The sequence below is a fragment of the Ammospiza nelsoni genome, chromosome 7 (genome assembly GCF_027579445.1).
Source record: "Ammospiza nelsoni isolate bAmmNel1 chromosome 7, bAmmNel1.pri, whole genome shotgun sequence".
In the NCBI taxonomy this organism is placed as follows: domain Eukaryota; kingdom Metazoa; phylum Chordata; class Aves; order Passeriformes; family Passerellidae; genus Ammospiza; species Ammospiza nelsoni.
The window spans coordinates 28,695,395-28,714,760 of NC_080639.1; the positions used below are offsets into that span (position 1 = coordinate 28,695,395).

General features: G+C 40.3%; 1 protein-coding gene across 3 annotated transcripts; it reads right to left on the reverse strand.

Annotated features, from left to right (window-relative positions):
- Positions 1 to 306: 306 nt before the first annotated feature.
- On the reverse strand, positions 307 to 19,242 carry IQCB1 (IQ motif containing B1). Of its 3 annotated transcripts, none has more exons than XM_059475941.1 (14): positions 19,111 to 19,242; positions 18,578 to 18,806; positions 17,589 to 17,751; positions 15,776 to 15,905; positions 13,106 to 13,199; positions 11,945 to 12,044; positions 11,395 to 11,567; positions 8,819 to 8,931; positions 7,627 to 7,736; positions 3,549 to 3,691; positions 2,990 to 3,138; positions 2,409 to 2,537; positions 1,874 to 2,030; positions 307 to 797 (listed from the first exon to the last, which is right to left on the reverse strand). In XM_059475941.1, the coding sequence occupies exons 2-14, from the start codon at positions 18,669 to 18,671 to the stop codon at positions 568 to 570; spliced, it is 1,785 nt and encodes a 594-aa protein (XP_059331924.1). In that variant the 5' UTR covers positions 18,672 to 18,806; positions 19,111 to 19,242; the 3' UTR covers positions 307 to 567. The 3 variants fall into 3 exon arrangements, with proteins under 3 accessions (XP_059331924.1, XP_059331925.1, XP_059331926.1); XM_059475942.1 differs by having other exon boundaries at positions 18,954 to 19,124; XM_059475943.1 differs by lacking the exon at positions 19,111 to 19,242 and adding an exon at positions 18,897 to 18,949.
- Positions 19,243 to 19,366: the final 124 nt, after the last annotated feature.

Below are 19,366 nucleotides of genomic sequence, written 5' to 3' on the forward strand. Positions count from 1 at the left end.
AATTTCCATGTATCAGCTGTATCTCAATGGGCTTGGTCTTCCGCCCACTGTTTCTATTTATTTGTTTTCCATTCATCTCCACTAAAATTAAAACTCAAAGCCTTCCAGAGAGAATGGAAAACAAACATGCTGAACCAATACTGCTGCCCACATACAACCAACAGAAACCCTGCACTTTTTCCTCCTTTGCAGTGAGGCAAGATCTAATTTTTAAGACTTTCACCTGAAAAATAGCACAGGTAGCTATGGCATTAGCACAGTCTCAAATTCTTGTTTCCGACACATCAGTAACTGAAAAGCCAAAGGTTGTGAACTTATTTTTAAAGTGATACAAATTACAAAATACCTTCATTTAAAATATTTAAATCCTATTTGCAACAGCACAATCAATAGGATCCAACTCTTGATGTACAGGAAGGGATTCTTATTAAGTAAAATGCACTAAAATAAAAAGGCTTTGGTCTTTTTCAGTGTTTTTCAAATGTTTTCCTTCCTTAAAAACATACACAAGTGAGTGCATAGTGCAGATATGAGTCTGGTTGAATATGTAATTCTTCTGCTTGTTACCTAAAAGGATTTCCTTCCTCCAATAAAGAGAGTTTCCAGTTCTGTGTTTATAGCATCATCAGGAATTACATCATCCTCCATAAACTCATCTCCAAGCTTCTTCCACCATGGCCAACGAGTGGATTTTAGCATAGTGTTGTGGGCTTGTCTTGCCTTGGTAGCTACAGGGATTGATCGACTCATAAAGGCACCAATATCTTTTTCTGTGGTCTCTGCTAAACCTGGAGCATCTGCAAGAACAGGAAGAAGAGTTTTCTGTATTTTGTTTGTGGTTTTATAAGTATTAAAAAAAAAATAAAAATAAAAGGAACACTACCCTCCACTTCCCACTGTCCTAAGCCACTCCTTTCCTTGTGCTGGCATTGCAATTTTATGACTACATGATAAATCATAAATCTGACTGGAGTGGCAATCCAAATAAAGGCTAATCTGACAAAAGAAATACATAATGGGGTAGAAAGAAGAAAGGGGAAACATGGACTACTTCTTTCAGGTGCAGTGGTGGTATCCACCAAAATGACTTCTTGTGGAAGCATAACCTCAGACAATCTCCTGGTCACTACTGTGGATCAGTGCTCCTGGTACAGGGTGATATCAGCTTGGTGTTTCCACTGCTCTGGTGCAGCAGCCTTGTGGTTTCCCTGCTTGGGAGACCCAGTGTAAGTGTGTTGCTGATTTGCCTGCTCAGGGAGTGATGAGCTGCAGTGACACAGCACGTGACAGACTAATGGAATTCAGTAACTTGCTGAATTCTGCCCAGCTTGGGTGCTCTCTGGTGGCTGCACTTTGCTACTCTTGCTTTTTCATGCAGCCACTTGTCTGGAATTAAGATAGCACAGTAGTGAATTCTGTTTCACTTAAAGCCAGGCCAAGAAAATGAAAACATGGAAATTGCAGCTCAAAGATTTCCCTTTTCATCTGGAAGGGGTGAGAGTGTTTTAACCAGCAGCTTACTCACAACATGAGAAAACAAACCAAAGGAAAACAAATGTGGGTGAATAGGTTGGGTGAGACCCCCTTTTTAAGAAATTCTAATGCCTGTTAGAGGGCTATTGCTTTTCTTGTGAACGTATCAGACAGACTTCTAGCAGAAGAATAAGATGTTCCTTGAAAAACAGATGTTTATTCTTAACCTACAGCAGCACTTGGATAATCTCTAACAATGTCTGGATCTCAAGATAAGGCACATGGCAAAGAAAGATATTTCAGTTTGGAAATGAGGTTTTACCACTGCTCACTCTAATTTTCCCTGAAAATTGGTTTAATCCAGATGTCAATCAAAGCCATGAGCAGAGCAGTCACATACTCATTAGCAGCTCCACATCGGTGTTGACCTGAGCCAGCAAAGCCTCTCTCCTCTGTGCTGCTCTCTGATCCAGCCTGTTCCTCAGCAGGAACTGTGCCAGCTTTGCCTGAGCCTGCACATGCAATTCTTTACTCCCTTCTTCTGACATTTGGGAAGCCTGGAGGAAAATAAGTTTGTTACCATTAGAAGCTGGTTATTTTAAAACTTCTGGGGGTAGAATAATGCCTAAACCAGGAATGCAAATGCTGTTCCTAATTGTTAACTTTGTAATTTTGCTTCCTCTGCAACTCTCTTCAAAATTATCCATCATCATGTATATAAATTTTCCAATTACCGTTTGCTTTGACACTTTTTATTAGATTAATGGTTAAAATCCCCAATATCCTAGTGCCTTGCTGCCAAACAAGCAGGGTTAATACATACATACCTCAAATGGATTATCTTGATCATAATTTATGAAGATGAATATATTTCATCCCTACAGTATTTTACGTTGCATCATTAATGCAAATTATGAAATTACTAAGAAACAGACCGGATGCAATTTGATGTAGTCATCCACCTTCTGCTGCAAAGCCAGTCTCTGCTCATCAGTCAGTCCCTTGGGTTCTTTCCAAGGAGAGAGAGGTCTCATCCTCCTTCGCTTCTCCAAGAATTTACAAGCCTTTGTAAGGAACATACGAGAATATAACAATCACAGAGAGGAAATTTGTCTTCCCGTTTTGTTTATAAACAATCAGTGAAAGTGTTTCAGTACTGCATCTGTTAAAGCCTAAATGCAGCCATGATGTTGAAAAGACAACATACAAGGTCAGCATGAACACTGAATAGTAACAACACTCATAATAAGTTAGTGACTCATCTGTAGTATGATGACATTCCAATCCTGGGTTTCAAAGTAGCAGCTTTTATATTTTTGTTGCAAGACTGTATTAGGCTTTGTAGCCTATACAAGCTTTAACCCTTTAAAGCAACTTGTGTCTCTAGACTATCACCCCCAAGTAATTTTTTAATAACTTATGGCTAAATTGACAGTAAGAAAATAAACAGTTTTATGAGGCTTCACAACAATCCACTCAGTCCTATCTACTGTTAGGCCAAAGTATAAATACTTACTGCTCTTTGAATGATGACAGCTGCCTTATACTCCTTAAGAGATTGTTTCTGCTGATGAAAAATTCTTCTTGCTCTATACCCTCGCCAGAATCTCTGGATAGTTAATGCTGATTTCTCCTCCATTTCCTGCATGTATTTATTCACCTGACCTACAAAGGTAACAAAAATCCAGTTAGAAGACTGCGGGTTATGTTCTCTTAACAATTTACATTGTTAATCCTCAAGCTAGAGAGCACCTCTTAGTTAAAAGCCCCTCTTTCCCCAGGGTGTCCTGGCTGTGGGTCAGATCTTGCAGATCACAGCTGCAATGGAGCTTTGTAACACAAGAAAACTGTCTCTCCCTTTCTCCTGCACCATTTTGAAGGCACCAGATCTTGATCAGTAGTTACTGAGCCCTGGGGGAATTAGCACATTCTCTTTCAGATAATTGGGTCAGGAGAAGAGACAGTAAGACTACAGTGCAAATAGACATGCAAGATTAGTAAATAGATTTGGGGAAATTGTTCCTAAGGACACCCAGACACTTTAATCTTCTGCTATAGTTTAATATAAATCATACTGGCATGGACAACTTCCAGTAAGGCCAGCTGTCGTTCATGGAAGAGTCTCATGGCCCTCTGTCTCTGAAGTTGCATTTGCAGTTTTAGAGCTTCATCTTCCTTCTGTTTTGTTAAATGCTGCAGCTCCTGTTCCCGTTTAGCTCTGCAATACACAAATACATTAACCATTACCTAAAGTTGTCAATTTCTTTAAGGTATCTCTCCTTTTCTTTGTGTTAAATGGTCCAGCATTGAGAAAGAAAATCCACAAAACAATCTGCTATGCCAGCTGTTGGCTGCAGAATGACACCAAGCAATGAGAAGTCTTCTGCAAACTAACAAATTACCACACTATCTATAGCCACAAAAACTCTAAACCACTCTACAAAATCAAAGTGTAACTCTTAGGATAAAGTTCTAAGGACTCTGAAGGACATTCCCCAATCTGAAGGGAATTATGCTTCATGTGGGACATTCACAGCCAGAATGAACTGGAACAACAATTTTGATTCCATCATTTGCTGAAGAGGTAAAGCAACATTAGCCATCTGTTCCAGTACCCACCTTTTCCAGTCCATCCATCAGCATGCATGGCACCTGCTTCCCACAATACAAACAATTATTTTTGTACTGACTGCGAAAGGAGATCAGAATGTTGGCTGCCAAGCCTACTTCTAAATTTTTAAGGGATTTTTTTTCTCCAGGAAATACAGACAGACACATTTGGTCCATCAACTTTGTTAGAGAACACTAGGAAAGAATTTTCTTGCAAATTCTTCCTGATCTTTTCTAGATTTGATGGTAGGGTGTTGCCCTCCTGAGCACTGGAAAACCTGCAGCACAAGTTTCACAGATGAGACAGCTGAAAACTCTGCAACTGGCCCTGGAGTGTTTAATCTACTAACAACAAGTACATCAATGAAATACACAGCAACATATCAATATAGAGACTAACATAAAATACCTAATATACTGATGTATTGATACTAATAATTACTGAGACCACTTGGCCATGGTCTCAGTGAAGTATGAGGAGGTGTGAGCTAAAGCTCTCCCTCCCTTCACTGCCCCTTCTCATCCCAATGAACCCAACCTAGCAGCTTAAGTCTGAGAATGTACAACTTTACCCCACAACAAAGCAACAATGGGATTTCTCTGTTCCTACTGCAGCAAAATCACTTCCCCACTCAGGACCTGAGTCCCTCACTGGGCCCACAGCCCAGGGTTCTGCTCTCCTCTAGCCCTTTTCTGGGGACAACGAAAGAGGTGCTTTAAGCACTAGGAAAGAAAACCAACCAATGGACAAAGCAGAAGTACAAGGGATGCCAGAGGAGGAAAATGTCCACAGACTAGACCTAATGTCCAGGTAATTCTGCTATTGCTGCATGGCACATACCTTTAGACTCACAGTACTAATGAGCTATTTGTGTTTCCCATCACTAGTATAAATTGAGCTATAATTTTTCCACCAACCATATCTTCTCTTTAGTCTCTAAAACTGGGAGAGATTGGGATGGAAACTGTTGTGTGAAAGAGATGCTCTGGATTTAAAGATCTGATCAGATAAAAAAGCCTCCACCACAATGTGACAGACAATAATCCTTTTACAACTGTAATGCAGACTTGAGATGTGCCCACACACCGACCTACAGAGACAGATCATGATACATGTGATTATATCAGAATGGTTTCAAGGAAACTAAAGGTTTTCAGCCCACACATTTCTACAAATTAAGGCTGTAATTTTTTACATTTTTAATTTAGGTAATTAATATTTTAATCCAAATATTATATTTCTAAGACAAATGAAGTCACAGGATCAAACAAGACTTTCCTTCACATTTTCTTGATAAAACTTTTAATATTTTGCCCATCAATTTTTATCAGCTTCACTAGGCTGAAAACTACAAGAATGTTTCATGAACTTCTCAGATGCACATCTGTGAAACCAAAAGTGTCTGTCAGGTATTTAAATGATTCTTTAGTACTGATTCTTTCCTATGTAGTCTGCAAAACACATTTGTCCTCTGTTTCTCCTAATGATAAGATATATTTGCTTGCACAAGACCACACTGTGACAGGGAACTGCCTCTGAACTAAAGTAAAACATACACAGAGTAAGATCCAAGCTTCCTTCTGCAGTTCATTGCACAGAGCAGCCTCCCTCTGGTCATCTCTTTAGAAATGTAAAATGGTTTCATTTTTGATGCATTATTAATAAAAATTATTGCCATTTAAAATGTCCTACAATTAGCTATGTAATAGTGAACTAGCTTCAAGGAAAGACCACAGGCTTTAACATTCACTGAGGAGATATTTCTGAAACCACAGTTTCAAAAGTTTGTAACTTGCAGAGTTTTCTGCAGCTGCAGGTGAGCAAAGTTTGGAGTTTCAATCTCGGCACTATTTAACCACACTTGTTCTAAAATAAATCTGTGAACATAACCAGGACCCAACTGCTAAGAATTAAAAAGTACTCTTAAAAGCTCTTCTACAGTCATGTTTACAGTATTCCAAACACTATTTTTCAGTGTAATGTTTTGAGGTAGACAGAAGAAAACCAACACTGGCACTGTACAGTTCTGTATTTGCTCAGTACACTGGGACTGAGTGAGCCATGAACACACACAGCTGTAAGGACATTAATAAGTTTCCATTCCTCTCAATATTAAACAAACACTTTCAAAAGTCCATTTAAATTACTTGAGAGCTACCTAAAAGGCACACACTAATGCCTACAATATTGAAAATATGACACAAGGGAGTCAAGCAGCTTGGTGATGGCTGATAGTCTCACCATCCTTTCCCTGCTGCTTTTCCATGTTACACCTTAGCCCATCATCCAAAATTTCTGGGCTGTAAGTTTAGCTTGCAGGCTTGCAAGGTGCCTTATGAGGGAAGGAATATGGGCTTCAACTGCATGGTGGAGTAAAAGGGAGTGACAAGGATGTCTGACTCCATCACAAAAGTGCAGGGACCAGTGGCTCTCAACAGACACACTGCTTGCCCCTGCAAATCTTTCAGAATTTAAAAACTACACCTTAGATAGTCCAATATCCTCTTAAGGCCAGTCTAGACAATAAAGCATAGTTGTTTGCTTTGTATTGCTTTGGTTACATGCAATGTGATTTGACAGTGATTTATAAGATCTACTTTTGACACAGTAATGATCAATGTGCAAAAAAAGTTTGAAAAAACTTGCTGTGGAGTCTACAGTTGATTTTAATCCCTTAACCCATGTTAAATTCAAACTAAATTTCTCAAAACAGTTAGCCTAACACATGCTAACATTACTGCTGCAGTGTTATTCAAGTGAGACAAGCATTATTTACATAGCTTCCTTTTTCTCTGCTGCTCCAAGGCAGAGGATACTATTTCTAGGTCACTGAAGTAACTCTGCTTCTGAGAGCCAAAGATTTAAAAATTAATGAAGAACAAGGTCTTGCAAGCACTACACTGGCACTAAGGGCCTTGGTTTCTGCAGCACTCTGGCATGTGCAAGCTCCATGGTAGCTCCAATGTAATTTACAGAACAATTGTGTGTCAAGTTAACTGTTAACCAGTTATCTGTCCTACCACCAGTACATCATCTTCCAGTGCTGTTTGGTGCAATGGAGGGATAGAGACTGTCCAAACAGACACAATTAGGGCCATGCAATGTAGGATGTCAAAGGACAGGCAAGGTGTGTTTAGCCTACAGGAAGGCAAATCTGTCTCTCACTACCTAAAGAAGTGTTAGGGAGCAGACACAGCCAGACTCATGGGGGTGCTCAGAAAAAGGACAAGAGGCAGTGATAAAGAGTGCAACAAGGAAATTCCCACTGCCTGTAATGGAGGAATTCTTCACAAGGCAAATCATTCAGCACAAGGAAAGGGATCAAGTGAGATGGTTGGATCTCCATCCTTGGAGACCTCTAAAACTGGATGTGGCCCGGAGCATCCAGATCCCATTTTGAGGCAGGCCTACTTCGAACAGGACACTGAATTAGATGATCTGAATTCTTCCTCTTCCTTTGTGACTTGAGAAAACCCAGCCCAACTCAAACCTTTGTACTAGATCCTGTTCTTTACTGCTTTTCACAAAGTCATACTATTTACCTGAAGCTTCTCTGTAAAGTGACCACTGCTTGGGGCAGCTTTTTCAGCCTTTTCCTTGTCTGAAATCCCCGCCACACTGCCTGGATTACACAGGCTGCTTCATGCTGCTTCTGAAATTAATAAAACAGTTGGTAGAATATTGTCCATGCATATAAAACCACTTTATTACTGCTTGCATAATTGAACAATCATAAATCTCAACATTTGGGCAAACCCCATCAGTTTTCAAATGCATCAAATTGGAGAATTTAAGGTCTTATGAGACAGTTATTACCATGAACTCCATACTTGCCCCAAAAGCAGATAATCTGACCACCTGTATTGATGCTCTCTGTGATAAACAAATGAATCTACAGCACAAATGTATATATATGTAAAATCAATATGAAAAATTCGTATTTAAAACACCTGAAGCACTTGCTATTTCAAATGGTGATTCAATCAAAATACCTGCACTAGAGAGGACAGAAAGACAACTTTGGAGAAAGAGCAGTAGGAAAAAAGTTAAATTTGCAGTATGATCAGAAGTCACTGAAATGCAAACATGAAAAAATCTATTCTATTCTTAAATGGATTTTAGAAAAAACCACAAACAAATTGAATCACAAAACACCCTGCTCTGTTGAAGATGAAAGCAGGTCTCTGCAAACACAACATTTTCATTGATGTATTGTCTCTGAGAAACCTGCATGTAAATTTTTTTTAAGATGCTCCTGAAACACACATTGTCTCTTTCACTGGGAACACAGTCCAGGTGGTGTTCTTACTGCACATTTTCTGTACATGACTTAGTTCTATGTAAATGCTGCCTAGAATTCAGAGATATAAATTTGTAACACTGATGTGAGAAAGGCAGATGCAGTTATTTTAATCTGATAGTTAGCAAAAAAATTATTTTCCCCCTATGATTATATTGAAATCTATGGTGAATCTGCACAGAAAGCCAATCTCTTGAGTCACAGTCCCATATTTTAATGACTGAGCAATTTCTTGATGTTTTAAAAAACTGCAATAAAATAATTTCAAAAAGGCAATTAAAAAATTATTAACATAGTGAAATAATAACACAGGTTTGAAAAGTTTCTACAAAGTGATATAGTAAATCTCTTCTAAACATACACAAATCACATGTAAATAGGATTTCACATCTAAATAGGATTTTACATCTGAAAGTCACATTAAACTTAATCACCTGCATTTCTCCTTTTCCACTGGATTGTTCCAGATACAGCAGGTCCAAGAGTTGATTGACCTCCCTGTCAAATCCTTTGCCAGTCCACTGTTTACTTAAAAGCCCTTTTAATCCTAAGAGAAAGAGAAGATGCTAATTCAGTAACATGAATTTACCCTTTCAGTCTCTCAAAGTAACAAACTGTGAATCAACAAATTAAATCTGATTCTATGTGCAAAGAAGTGTGAGAGTTGAAGACCATCAGCCATTTTGAGTGTCAATGCTTAATCTTATCAAAGAATGCCTGGTGCTCCAACTATTACAAAGAAGTATTATCCAGTGATTTTCTATGTCCGAGTCAGTATTGTGTTTATATCACTGACAGTCAGATTAGCAATGTACTTTCAGTGTCTTATCAGTAAGTCATTGTAAGATGCTAAAAAGAATTCAAAGCACTACACAAGTGCTGGGTGTTGCTAACACTCTTTTCTTATTTCTCATAGTAAAATGTATTTATTTCCAGCTGGAATTGTTTGATGTCTGCACAGCATCATTTAACTGTGAGTGCCTGTGCATCCAATCCATGAGACAAGAGAGCTTTCTGAGTTTGCAGTAGCTAAAAAGCAGCCTTGTGCTCCCCCCACAACACACACATACTCCCTATGCAAGTAGACATGTGCTAAAATGTTTGTATTAGACAAATCCCAGAGCCTAAGGGCTCTGCAGGGAGTTGGAGGGAAGAGGAAGGAGGTCAGGAAGTATGTGCATGTTTGCCTCCTGAAGAACTGCAGATTCAAGTAACTTTTCCATCTTCAAGTTATTGTCCATAAACCTATTCATACACTGGGAACTCCAACACAACACTCACATGTACTTACAGATCTGGAGCACACAGAAATGGCACCTCTGTGGCACCATGTGCACCATTGTAGAAAAACAATGACAGGTAAACACTTCAGGAGAGACAGGCAGGACTCCAGAGCCAGGCTACACAAGAGAGCTCCCTCACACAAGTGCTGTGGGTCTCACACAACCACATGCCAGTCTCTGTGCAGACTACACAGCCATATGCTCCTTCTGGCTACTGGCAGGGAGCACCTCCAGAGTGCCTCACAGATGTGTCAGCCCATGCAGGACAAAAGGCCAGGCCCTCCAGGGAACCTGACACAGGGGCTGTGCTGGTCCTGGAGGTGCCCTCAGCTCCAGCAGGCTGCCTTCACTGGCAAAGCTCGCACCAAAGCACCTCACTCTGCCACTGTGAAGCCAAGGGACTTCAGTGAGATGGCCAGATGGTGGAAATGCTGTAGTGCTTTCTCTGTTGCTTTTATTCCTCAAAGTCTGTAAAGGACTCCAAAGCCCAAATTAAAACTAACAGAAGGATTCTAACTTAAAAAAAAAATAGAGAAAAAACACAATTTTTTTTTTCTTTTCTTGGTGGAAAGAGGAAACATGTACAGTTCTAAATTACTGAGGCATACTGTGATTCTAGAGCAAAATAAAGCATCCTTTGTTGGAGATCTACACGACTTCAAACAAGCCAGCATTCTACAGCTGGGATGATCAGACCATCAAGGCAGCTTCCCAAGAATCCACAATGTGATAGCAGCCTTAGGCACACTATACTTAATTCTGCAATACAAGGAATCCCTCCTCTCAGTTCTGTAGGCAAAAGGGTGGCAAAGCTGTTCATCTGGTCCAGAAATTTATCTGGTAGTTACTGTATAATAAGTAGTCAGCACAAGTGCAAAAAATAGGAATTGAACATTTCTTCTTCTTACTGTCTTTGTCCTCTAAGGACTAAGGCTGCTCACAAGTAGTTTTGACCCACAATAACATCCAGAACAAAAAAGACATGGCAGATATTATGCCTGTTCCTTAGTCTCCATGGGCATGATAGAGTGCAAAGGGGTTTCCTGGAGCTTCCTGCTATGCTAGAGACAGAAAAATTAAATGGGACACCTCATTAAGAAATGAATAACATAGAACAAATTATACACATACTCAGCCTTATCATATGAAGGCATCGAGACAAAACGATAAATTAATCTCATGAATTCTTGGAAAGAGCTCATTCCAATTACTTGGATATCAAAAGACAGCCAGCTCCTGGATAGCTAAACAGCCCCCATCAGATGGGGAGATCTGCAACAGTCAGGGTCAGCAGGTCACTAAGTAAAACTTTCATGCTGTGGATTAGTGAGCCTTAGCCTGTGGTAGATGTGACACAGGGCTCTCTGACTGTGGCAGTGCAGGCACCCTGCCAGTGCATCCCTCAATAACCAACCTGCACAGGGAAACAGAAAGAAGCAAAAGCCCATCAGGTTGGAAATCACAATCAACAACTTTAAAAGACAAGTTGCCACATGCAGAGTGTTCAGTACACAGAAGAAAATAAATCTAGGGAACAGAAAGAGGTGCAGTGCCTTAAACTGCAATGAAATTGAATAGAAGGGGAAAAAACCCACAAAGCAACGTGGCATTGCAGTTTCCACCTGTACTGGTGAGTTATTGAACCACAATGGGAAATTTCTGTCTTTTTATTTTCACAGGGAATGCAAGAGGAGGCTCAGTGATTGGTCCCATGCATGTTTACAAACCTTTGTAGCGAGCTGTGAGTAACTGCACAAGCTCCTTGCAAGATTTTGCCACTAGTAACAGCAGTTTTGTGGCAGCACTTCCTATAGCAGGATTGGTGGTAGAGGACAGCTTATAAACAAGTTCATCCAAGACAGAGTGAAGGGTCTCTTCTTCAACTTGAAGCAAGACAGAACTTAAAAAAGAATAAAAAAAAAAAAAAAGGGGAATGGGACAGAAGTGTTAATTGAAAAACATGAGCTTTTTAACAGTGACTTATTTAGCTATGTCAGCTATATACAGCAAGCCAGGATGCCCAGCTAGCTGGACCAGGAATATGATCCAGACAGTACTACTGTTTCAATCAACCAATTAGCACTCTCTCAATTTAAGAAGAATAAAATCCCAGCTTTTTAATGTTTTTAATTTCTACTACAAAGACTAGGGGGAAAAAAACCCCAAACAGTAAAACACAACAATGCTTGCAAATGAAAAGATTTTATTTTACCAATCAGTAATTAGCTACCTTTTTTATTTATTATTAAGAAAAATAATGATACAAAAACAACCAACCTATTGACCCTCAAAATATTGTGTAACACAGACATCATTACAATTGTTGTTTCAACATCATCTGTTATTAACAACTGCAGGAAGCGATCATTTTGTAGTACTGCAAAGAAAACCAAAAACAAGCAAATAAGAAATCATGAAATAAGAACCAGACTTGAAAATACCATAAACCAAATAAACTTCATCAAAAGTCATAGCAAGTAAACCCAGACACTGTTTCTGGAACAAACTCCCTCATTTATAATTCTTACACTGAAATTTACTGAGATAACTAAACTACTTCAACCTCCAAAACACATGGTGAATCCTGTTTTTTCTGCCTTTGGACATCCCTCAGGCATTGATGCTGCAAGGGAATGAAAGCTTTAAACCCCTTTCTGCTACAATAGTACCCTTTTCTTACAACAACAGGGAAATTAACACTGGGGAAACAAAATCTGGAAAAGTTAAGGACCTCAAACTTGACAGTTTGTTACCCCAGATTATTTAATGCAAGTACACCGATGTAATTAAAGCACCATCTTTTTCATCCCAGTGTATCACTGGCTATGTATTCAGTAATTTTTCTGACCATTTATGGTTTTAGTTATATATCTTATGATCCTTTTCAGTTTTGTCCAATACTAGAAACAAAACCAAATTCTGCTTTTCAGAATCAATGTGATTAACATCAGTTTAAATGAAAGCTTCTTTTGGTCAGAAATATATATAGTGAAGTTTGTTAGATATTTGTAAAATTTCTTGTCATGTAAAAAACTTCAGAAATCTGTCTCCAAATCTATCTACTTAGGTTAGCAATGTACTCTGGTCAAATTTCTGCATATTTTAATCACATACAGGAAAAGATCAATTGTCTCTTATTGGGAAAGAAAAACCCCAACAACCTGATTTTTAAAAGGTATAGACTTACAAAGAGAAATTACAGGATGACACTTTTAAATGTTTATCTCTGAAAGACTAGAAGGGGAACTCTTGAGTATTTCCCTTCAGTGGATATTTACCATTTCAGATATTGCTGTTGAGCTGACTACTTAAAAAGACTGATTTAACAACTACTCAAGTTTAGAAGACTAGGTGGAGATTAGCTTAAGAATGAATTTTGAAACTTGTAGTTGCCATAAATAAAAGTTCAGGCGTTCTGTGGTTTGGCATTTCCCTTACCACGTGCTGCTAGATGGATATGCCCGCCGAACAGCCAGCAGATGGCATCAGTTACTGTTTGGAACCAGTGTAAAAAGTCTTGTTTTTCTTTATCCTAAAAAAGAGAGAAGTAGGTAAAAACATGTGTATTTATCTTCATTAAGGGCTTCATCTTGATGTCATGGGAAGGTTTGAATGCCTCAGGAATTTGGCAACCAAACTTCCACCAAATTTCCAAATGAAGTTGGTGAAACTGTAGGAACTAGTTAAAAAAAAAAACCACTCTAACTTGTGAAACATTTGAGGTCAGAGATCAATGAAGAAGATCTGAAGATACTAAAAAAATAAATGCATGCATTTGGGAAAAACAATCACAACAATGAGAGAGAAATCTTGTTTACGCCTTAAAAATACTTGATAGCAGTGGAAGGATAAGACAAATGATAGCTCAGCAAATATGCATCACAGATTTAATGTACTAAGTAGGAAATATATTACTTTAAAGAAGAGGGGGAAAACAAAAAAGGTATGAAGTGGCCAAGGACACAGTCAAAATGAAAAAGATTCCTGATAACTGGAATCAGTGAAGCTGATGGTGAAGCTTCAGAAGCACCTCCTAGCTGGAGGTGTGGGAGCAAACACCAAACCACTATAAAACTGAAATTTGATCTGTTTGCCAAACAGACTACATCATGTGCTTGCCTGTGATAGCACTGGACTGGAAAAAAACATAGAATCAATCAGAGAATGGTAGGAAAGGACCTAAAGTCCATCCTGTTCCAGCCCCACTGCCATGGGCTGGGACACTTAACAGTGGACCAGATTTCTCAGAGCTTCATTGAGCCTGGCCTCGAATACTTCCACAGATGGAGCACCCACAGCTTCTCTAGGCAGCCTGTCCCAGCATTTTACCACCCTGACAGCACAGAATTTCTTCCCAATACCTAATTTAAACCTCCCTCTTTCAGTGTCAAGCCATCACCCCTTATCCTGTCACTACATGCCGTTGAGAAAAGTCCCTCCATCTGTCTTGCAGCCCCTTTAGGTACTGGGAGGTGACATAAGTTCTCCTCAGAGACTTCTTCACGCTGAACAACCCCATCTCTCAGCCCTTCTTCACTGCAGAGGTGCTCCAGTGCTCCCCTCTGACCAGCAGGAATTCAGGTTTTAACATGTGAATGCACATACAGAGGCACATTCCAGTCTGTATTCCAAGTGTGAGCCACAGACTACTGGAAATCTGGAATCTTGGTGTGTGGAACAGCAAAAGGGTTTTTGACAGTACTTCACTGCTGACAAATGTTGCTACCACTGCTGACAAATGTTGCTACAAAGCACATGGTCAGACACCCCACATTAATTCAGCCTCCACAAATGAAACCCTGGGAAGCCCAGTCCTAGATCCCAGCTGGAGCCCCAGCCCTCAGTCAAGGTTTAACTTTGTATTTGGTCCAGACTGACAAGGAGAAATACAAAATAACAATAATATGTTAAGCTGTAATATTGTCTGTTCTGTTTTGGCAACACGTCAGTTTCTGAAAGCCATTTCACTACTTCCCTTGACTTCAAACACTTGTACAAAAAGCAAAAAAGAGTAGAATAAATTTTAAATCTCTACTGGTAGAGTGGGATTTCCAAAATTCCACTGAGCAAGCATCAAGTCTGGGTGCCCAGTCACCTCTGAGACCATGAAGTTTAAAAGCCAAAGTACTAATTACAATGTAGACTGCATTTGCATTCAAAAGAAATCTTTGCCCACAAGCATGACTCAAGTAGCATGTAGGCTTAGACATAATAAGAAAGTATGGGGGAAATTACATATTGTGGATAGGAGTCTCCTGGGATGTCATTTAGGAAGCTTCCTTGTCAAGCACAAAATGCACTTCTCAAGTACTGCACTAACAGAAACTATGTCATTGCACTGATGCTTTCTGGGAATTGATTGTCTGTGGTGTCTAACACAATACTTTGCAGGAAAACTTTGGCTAACTGCAAGAAGCCAGTGAGCCAAGAAATGAGATAGTATGGAGAAACGGGGATATTAAAAGAAACTGTCAGAATCCATGAAGATGGTAATTTAAATTACTCATGGGTGTTTGTTTGTTGGGGGTAGTTTTCCTTCCGATTCTAGAACTCAGAATACTCCAGAGGCATAAGGGAACCTCGCTGAGCAAAACCCTTCTTCATTGCAAAAAAGGAGGAAAATGTGAGAAAGTGTTTAAATCTATAAATTCATGAAGTCTGCCTTTGGCATTCTCCATTTGCAAGTTCAGAAACAGTGAGCATTCTTGGAATTTCTTTGCCAATTATGCAGCAGAAACTGAATGACAAAACAAACTTCAACAAATCTGATTTAAGATCTTAGGACTCCCTAAACCATTTTTAGTAAAGCTGAATAAAATGAGTGAGAACTAAGTCATTATGAAGGCTGAACTAATGATATGCAAAGTTAAGACACTACCATGACTGCTGTCTTTTGTAGGGCTTTGTATAGTGGTTTTGCACAAGTCATGGAGAAAATGCTGCACAATTACAGATTTCAGCTTCAGAGCTCAGAGGCATAAAAAAACTACTGCAATTTCTAGAAAATAAATTTTCCTAGTACCATATTCCTAGAATAATATCCTACTTATCCAATATGCAGAAAGTTTTCAGGCATTCTCTGCTTTTTTAACCATGAAATGTAAATACCTTGATTGCTCGGATAAATCGTGCTTGCAAGCGTTTTCCCAAAACCAGCAGGCTGTCTATAACTGAAGGAAGAAACTTCCTGTAAAATTCCTCAGGATCTTCTTTCACCTCTAGGCCTACACAACAATGACTGAAATGGAGTAAAACAAAACAAAACAAAAAAGAAAGAAACAAGGGGAAAAAAGTCAACCTGAATAGTCAAAGGCCTGTTTGAACAACTTTGAATGAATGTCACGTCATCAGAGAAATGCTTCAGTGGCATGGGACAATTCCCCCTGAACAACAGCTCACTGCTGTGACTGGCTCCAAGGTGGCTGCCTCCAAGGAAGAGCAGCCACTGGCAGGTTGGAGACCATATTGCTACTTATTGTGGCATTTCTCAGTTAAAAACAAACATATCCAACACACTTTCTCCTTTGGCTTCATAGAATCTGTTCAGGCTTGTTCTATATTCTAGGGAAGGGCTCTGATGGTCATAAGAAGGAAAAAAAAAAAGGCAAAATAGAAAGGTAGAAAAAAAACCTGATAAAGGAAGACCAATAATGAAGGGGGTGCACATTTGTCAGTAAAAATATGTATAAAAAATATACCACAAAACCTTCAGTGAGCCTGTCAACAACTTTTCTCAAACTGAGGAAGGCATGTGGGCCAGAAATCAGTTCCTCAGATCTCAGCTGTCTTATTTTACTCACCACGTCAGAACACGTCAGTTGTTTCTGGAAGACTTTTTACAAGAAACTGCATGTTTTACAACTGATAAGTTGTTTCAATTCTGCACTCAGCACTGATACCAGTGCAACAAAAGAGTCTTCCTGACTTTTTATGAATTTTGCTTTCTGATATCTTATCTAGGCTATATTAACATTGTGGGAATGCACACACATAAAGCTGTCTACCAAAGCCCTTGGAAAACAAATTCTAGGCATGAGGCTGAGAATCATCTAGCTACAAAAGGACATTTTTAGAGCTAAAATAAATTTTAGTATTCTCTGCAACTGAAACAGCTTTTAGGGGATGATTTAAGTATCACACTACTCTGGTGATAACTCTTGCATCCCTTACTGAAATTCCTTGCATTAAAAATTCATACTGCAGATATGATATAAATAAGAGATGGTCACATAATTACTTCATGCCTTAGAATTTTACTCCTTAGTTAAGCCAAAACTAAACTTGAGGAAAATTTAAAATGTATTATTTTTCCTGACATTTAAAATTGAGATTGGATCACTGGGGGTTTGAGTTTAAAGTTTTCTTATTTACAATGCCATTCTCACAATATTCCTACATCAGGTTATCTAGTCTGTATGAACTGTATCATCTATTATATTTAAAAATGTAAGTAGATACTTCAAATTGGTATATTAAATAAATATTTAAATACAGTCAGGCCAAGCATTGAGTCAATCAGGTTGAAGATCTTTGCAAGATGAAATCTAAGCAAACAAAATAACAATTTTTAAATAGCTACAATTCAAAATTATATAATCACTGGGTAAAAACTGCTGCACTAGTGAGTACTGTCCACAAAAAAAGGTAAAACCAACACAAACCCTGTTCTCACCATATAGTTCCCCCAGCTCAATGAAACACAATGCAAATGAATAAAACAGGACCAATTAGGCTATGCCTGACCCCTCTGCTCTTGACTGCTTCCCTGCACTTTAACCCTGGCCTTTCCTGAACAACAAGCCTTGTTCTGGATGGGAGCCAATGTATTACAGCTTGAAAAGAGAAAGAGCAAGATGAAAGGACAGAAAGAAAACTGGAAGCCCTCTTCTTAGCCTTTTTTTTTTTTTTTTTTTTTTTTTACCTCAGTATCTCTGCTAGCTGGGCAGCAGTAGCCCAGGCTCCATGCAGCTGAGAGTGGTCTTGCTTAAGGACCAGCAGGCAGTACTGAGTAAGACCATAGTCATATATATCTTGCTTAATTTTATTTGATTCTTCACATCCTAAGGAAGGACTGCTTAAAATTCCTGTGGGAATAAAGTGGGAGAGAGACAAAGAAAAACATAAGATTCTGATGTGCAGGGTTTTTTTCTTTTTTCTAAAATATATGCTCTAAGAAGAGTATATGTACACAGAGCCAGGATCCAGGATTAAAATAATTGTAAAAGTGCTAACAATACCATTAAATATTTTGTCAGCAATTTCTGCTGCTACAGCTACAACTCATTTGTAAAATTATATGACAATTGAGAAGGGATAGCTAAATTTAGGTTTCCATTTTCTCTCTACATATTTAGTAGCAAAACATACATTACCTGGGATATGAACCATTTGTATGAATTTCCTAGGCTAGAAAAAACCACAACCACTGGGAAACATATAGCTTCCTTATAATTACATCTCAATTTAGAACAGGACCTGACTTGTTTCAACCATTCCTATGAGCAGTGGCTGTATAGCAGAAGGAAATACAGGGAAGTCACACAGGAGTTCATGATCTTGTTTCTGTGTTAAGATTTAAAAACTGAATATGGACAACCACCCTGGCTCTCTGCCCAAAGAGCACTGGGAGAAATGATTTGACCAAGTGTAAGATCCTTGCCTGTAGCAGCAGGGAAAGGGCCCACATTATCAGCGTGACAGCTGAAAAGCAGAAAAAAAATTCTGTCCATTTGCTCCTCAGCTCCTCCTCCTTATTTTTGCCAAGTCAGACGCCTCTCTCAGGAAAAGCTGCCGTATCAACCTTCCTTACAGAGTTTCAGAAAAACTTTCTGTATTTAAGGAGGTAGACGGAAGAATGACTGGCTATAGTTCACCTGCTCATAATTTTATTTTAGGAACGGCACTAATTACCCTTTAACTTCAGCAGCAGCAGGGGGATGTCCTGTTCTCTGCTCTCAGTGATCTGAGCAGCCAAGGCCACGACCTGGGGGTCCGTGCCTGCCATAGGGAACAGCCAGGAGAGCACACCACCATCGATTCCAGCCTCCTTCCTTTTTGTGTTAAGGCGCGGGGTCCTCACGCCACTACTTCATCCCAGCTCCTGCAGCACAGCTGGAAGCCTCGGGCTGCAGGACTCCCCCTGAGAAAGGAAACAAACGTGGAGGAAGCCCCACTCGCGCTCCCTCCCGAGGCCGCGGGCCGCCGGACCGGCTCTGCCGGCAGGGCGCACCTCCGGCCGGGCAGCCTGAGCGCGGCCCCACGGGGCGGGCAGCAGGGGCGGCCTCACCTCACCCAGGGCCAGGGAAAGGGCAGAGGGAGCGGTGCCCTCTCCCAGCGGCGCCGCTGTCCCCGGGAGCGGCGGCGCCGGTGCCACGCAGCCCCCAGACCGCGGGGCCCCTCGGGGCGCTCTGAGGGGACCCGCACGCACCCCCGGCCCCGCTCACCGCCGCGCGGGGCCTCCCCCACTGCGGGGAAGGGAGGGAGGGGGGATTGGAACGCCGAGCCCGCCGTCTCCAACGCGACGGCTCCCCCACACCCCCCTCCCCTCGCAGCTGTGTGGTCGAGGCCTCTCTCCGCCAACCAGCGCTCTCCCCTGCGGGAGGAGGGTATATTTGCATATCCGCGTGCGGGCTGGCGCCTCCGCCACCCCATTGGCGGAAATCTACATGGGGACGGGCCCGCTGACCAATCCGGCTCGGG

What these genes read in the sequence shown, in the direction of transcription:
- IQCB1 (XM_059475941.1), bottom strand. Translation starts at nt 18,671, where the DNA reads ATGGCAGGCACGGACCCCCAGGTCGTGGCCTTGGCTGCTCAGATCACT. An exon ending in CAGCTAGCAGAGATACTGAG is followed by an intron (nt 15,906 to 17,588) that starts GTAAAAAAAAAA and finishes ACTCCATTTCAG; the next exon opens with TCATTGTTGTGTAGGCCTAG. An exon ending in CTGTCATCATTCAAAGAGCA is followed by an intron (nt 2,538 to 2,989) that starts GTAAGTATTTAT and finishes TTCCTTACAAAG; the next exon opens with GCTTGTAAATTCTTGGAGAA.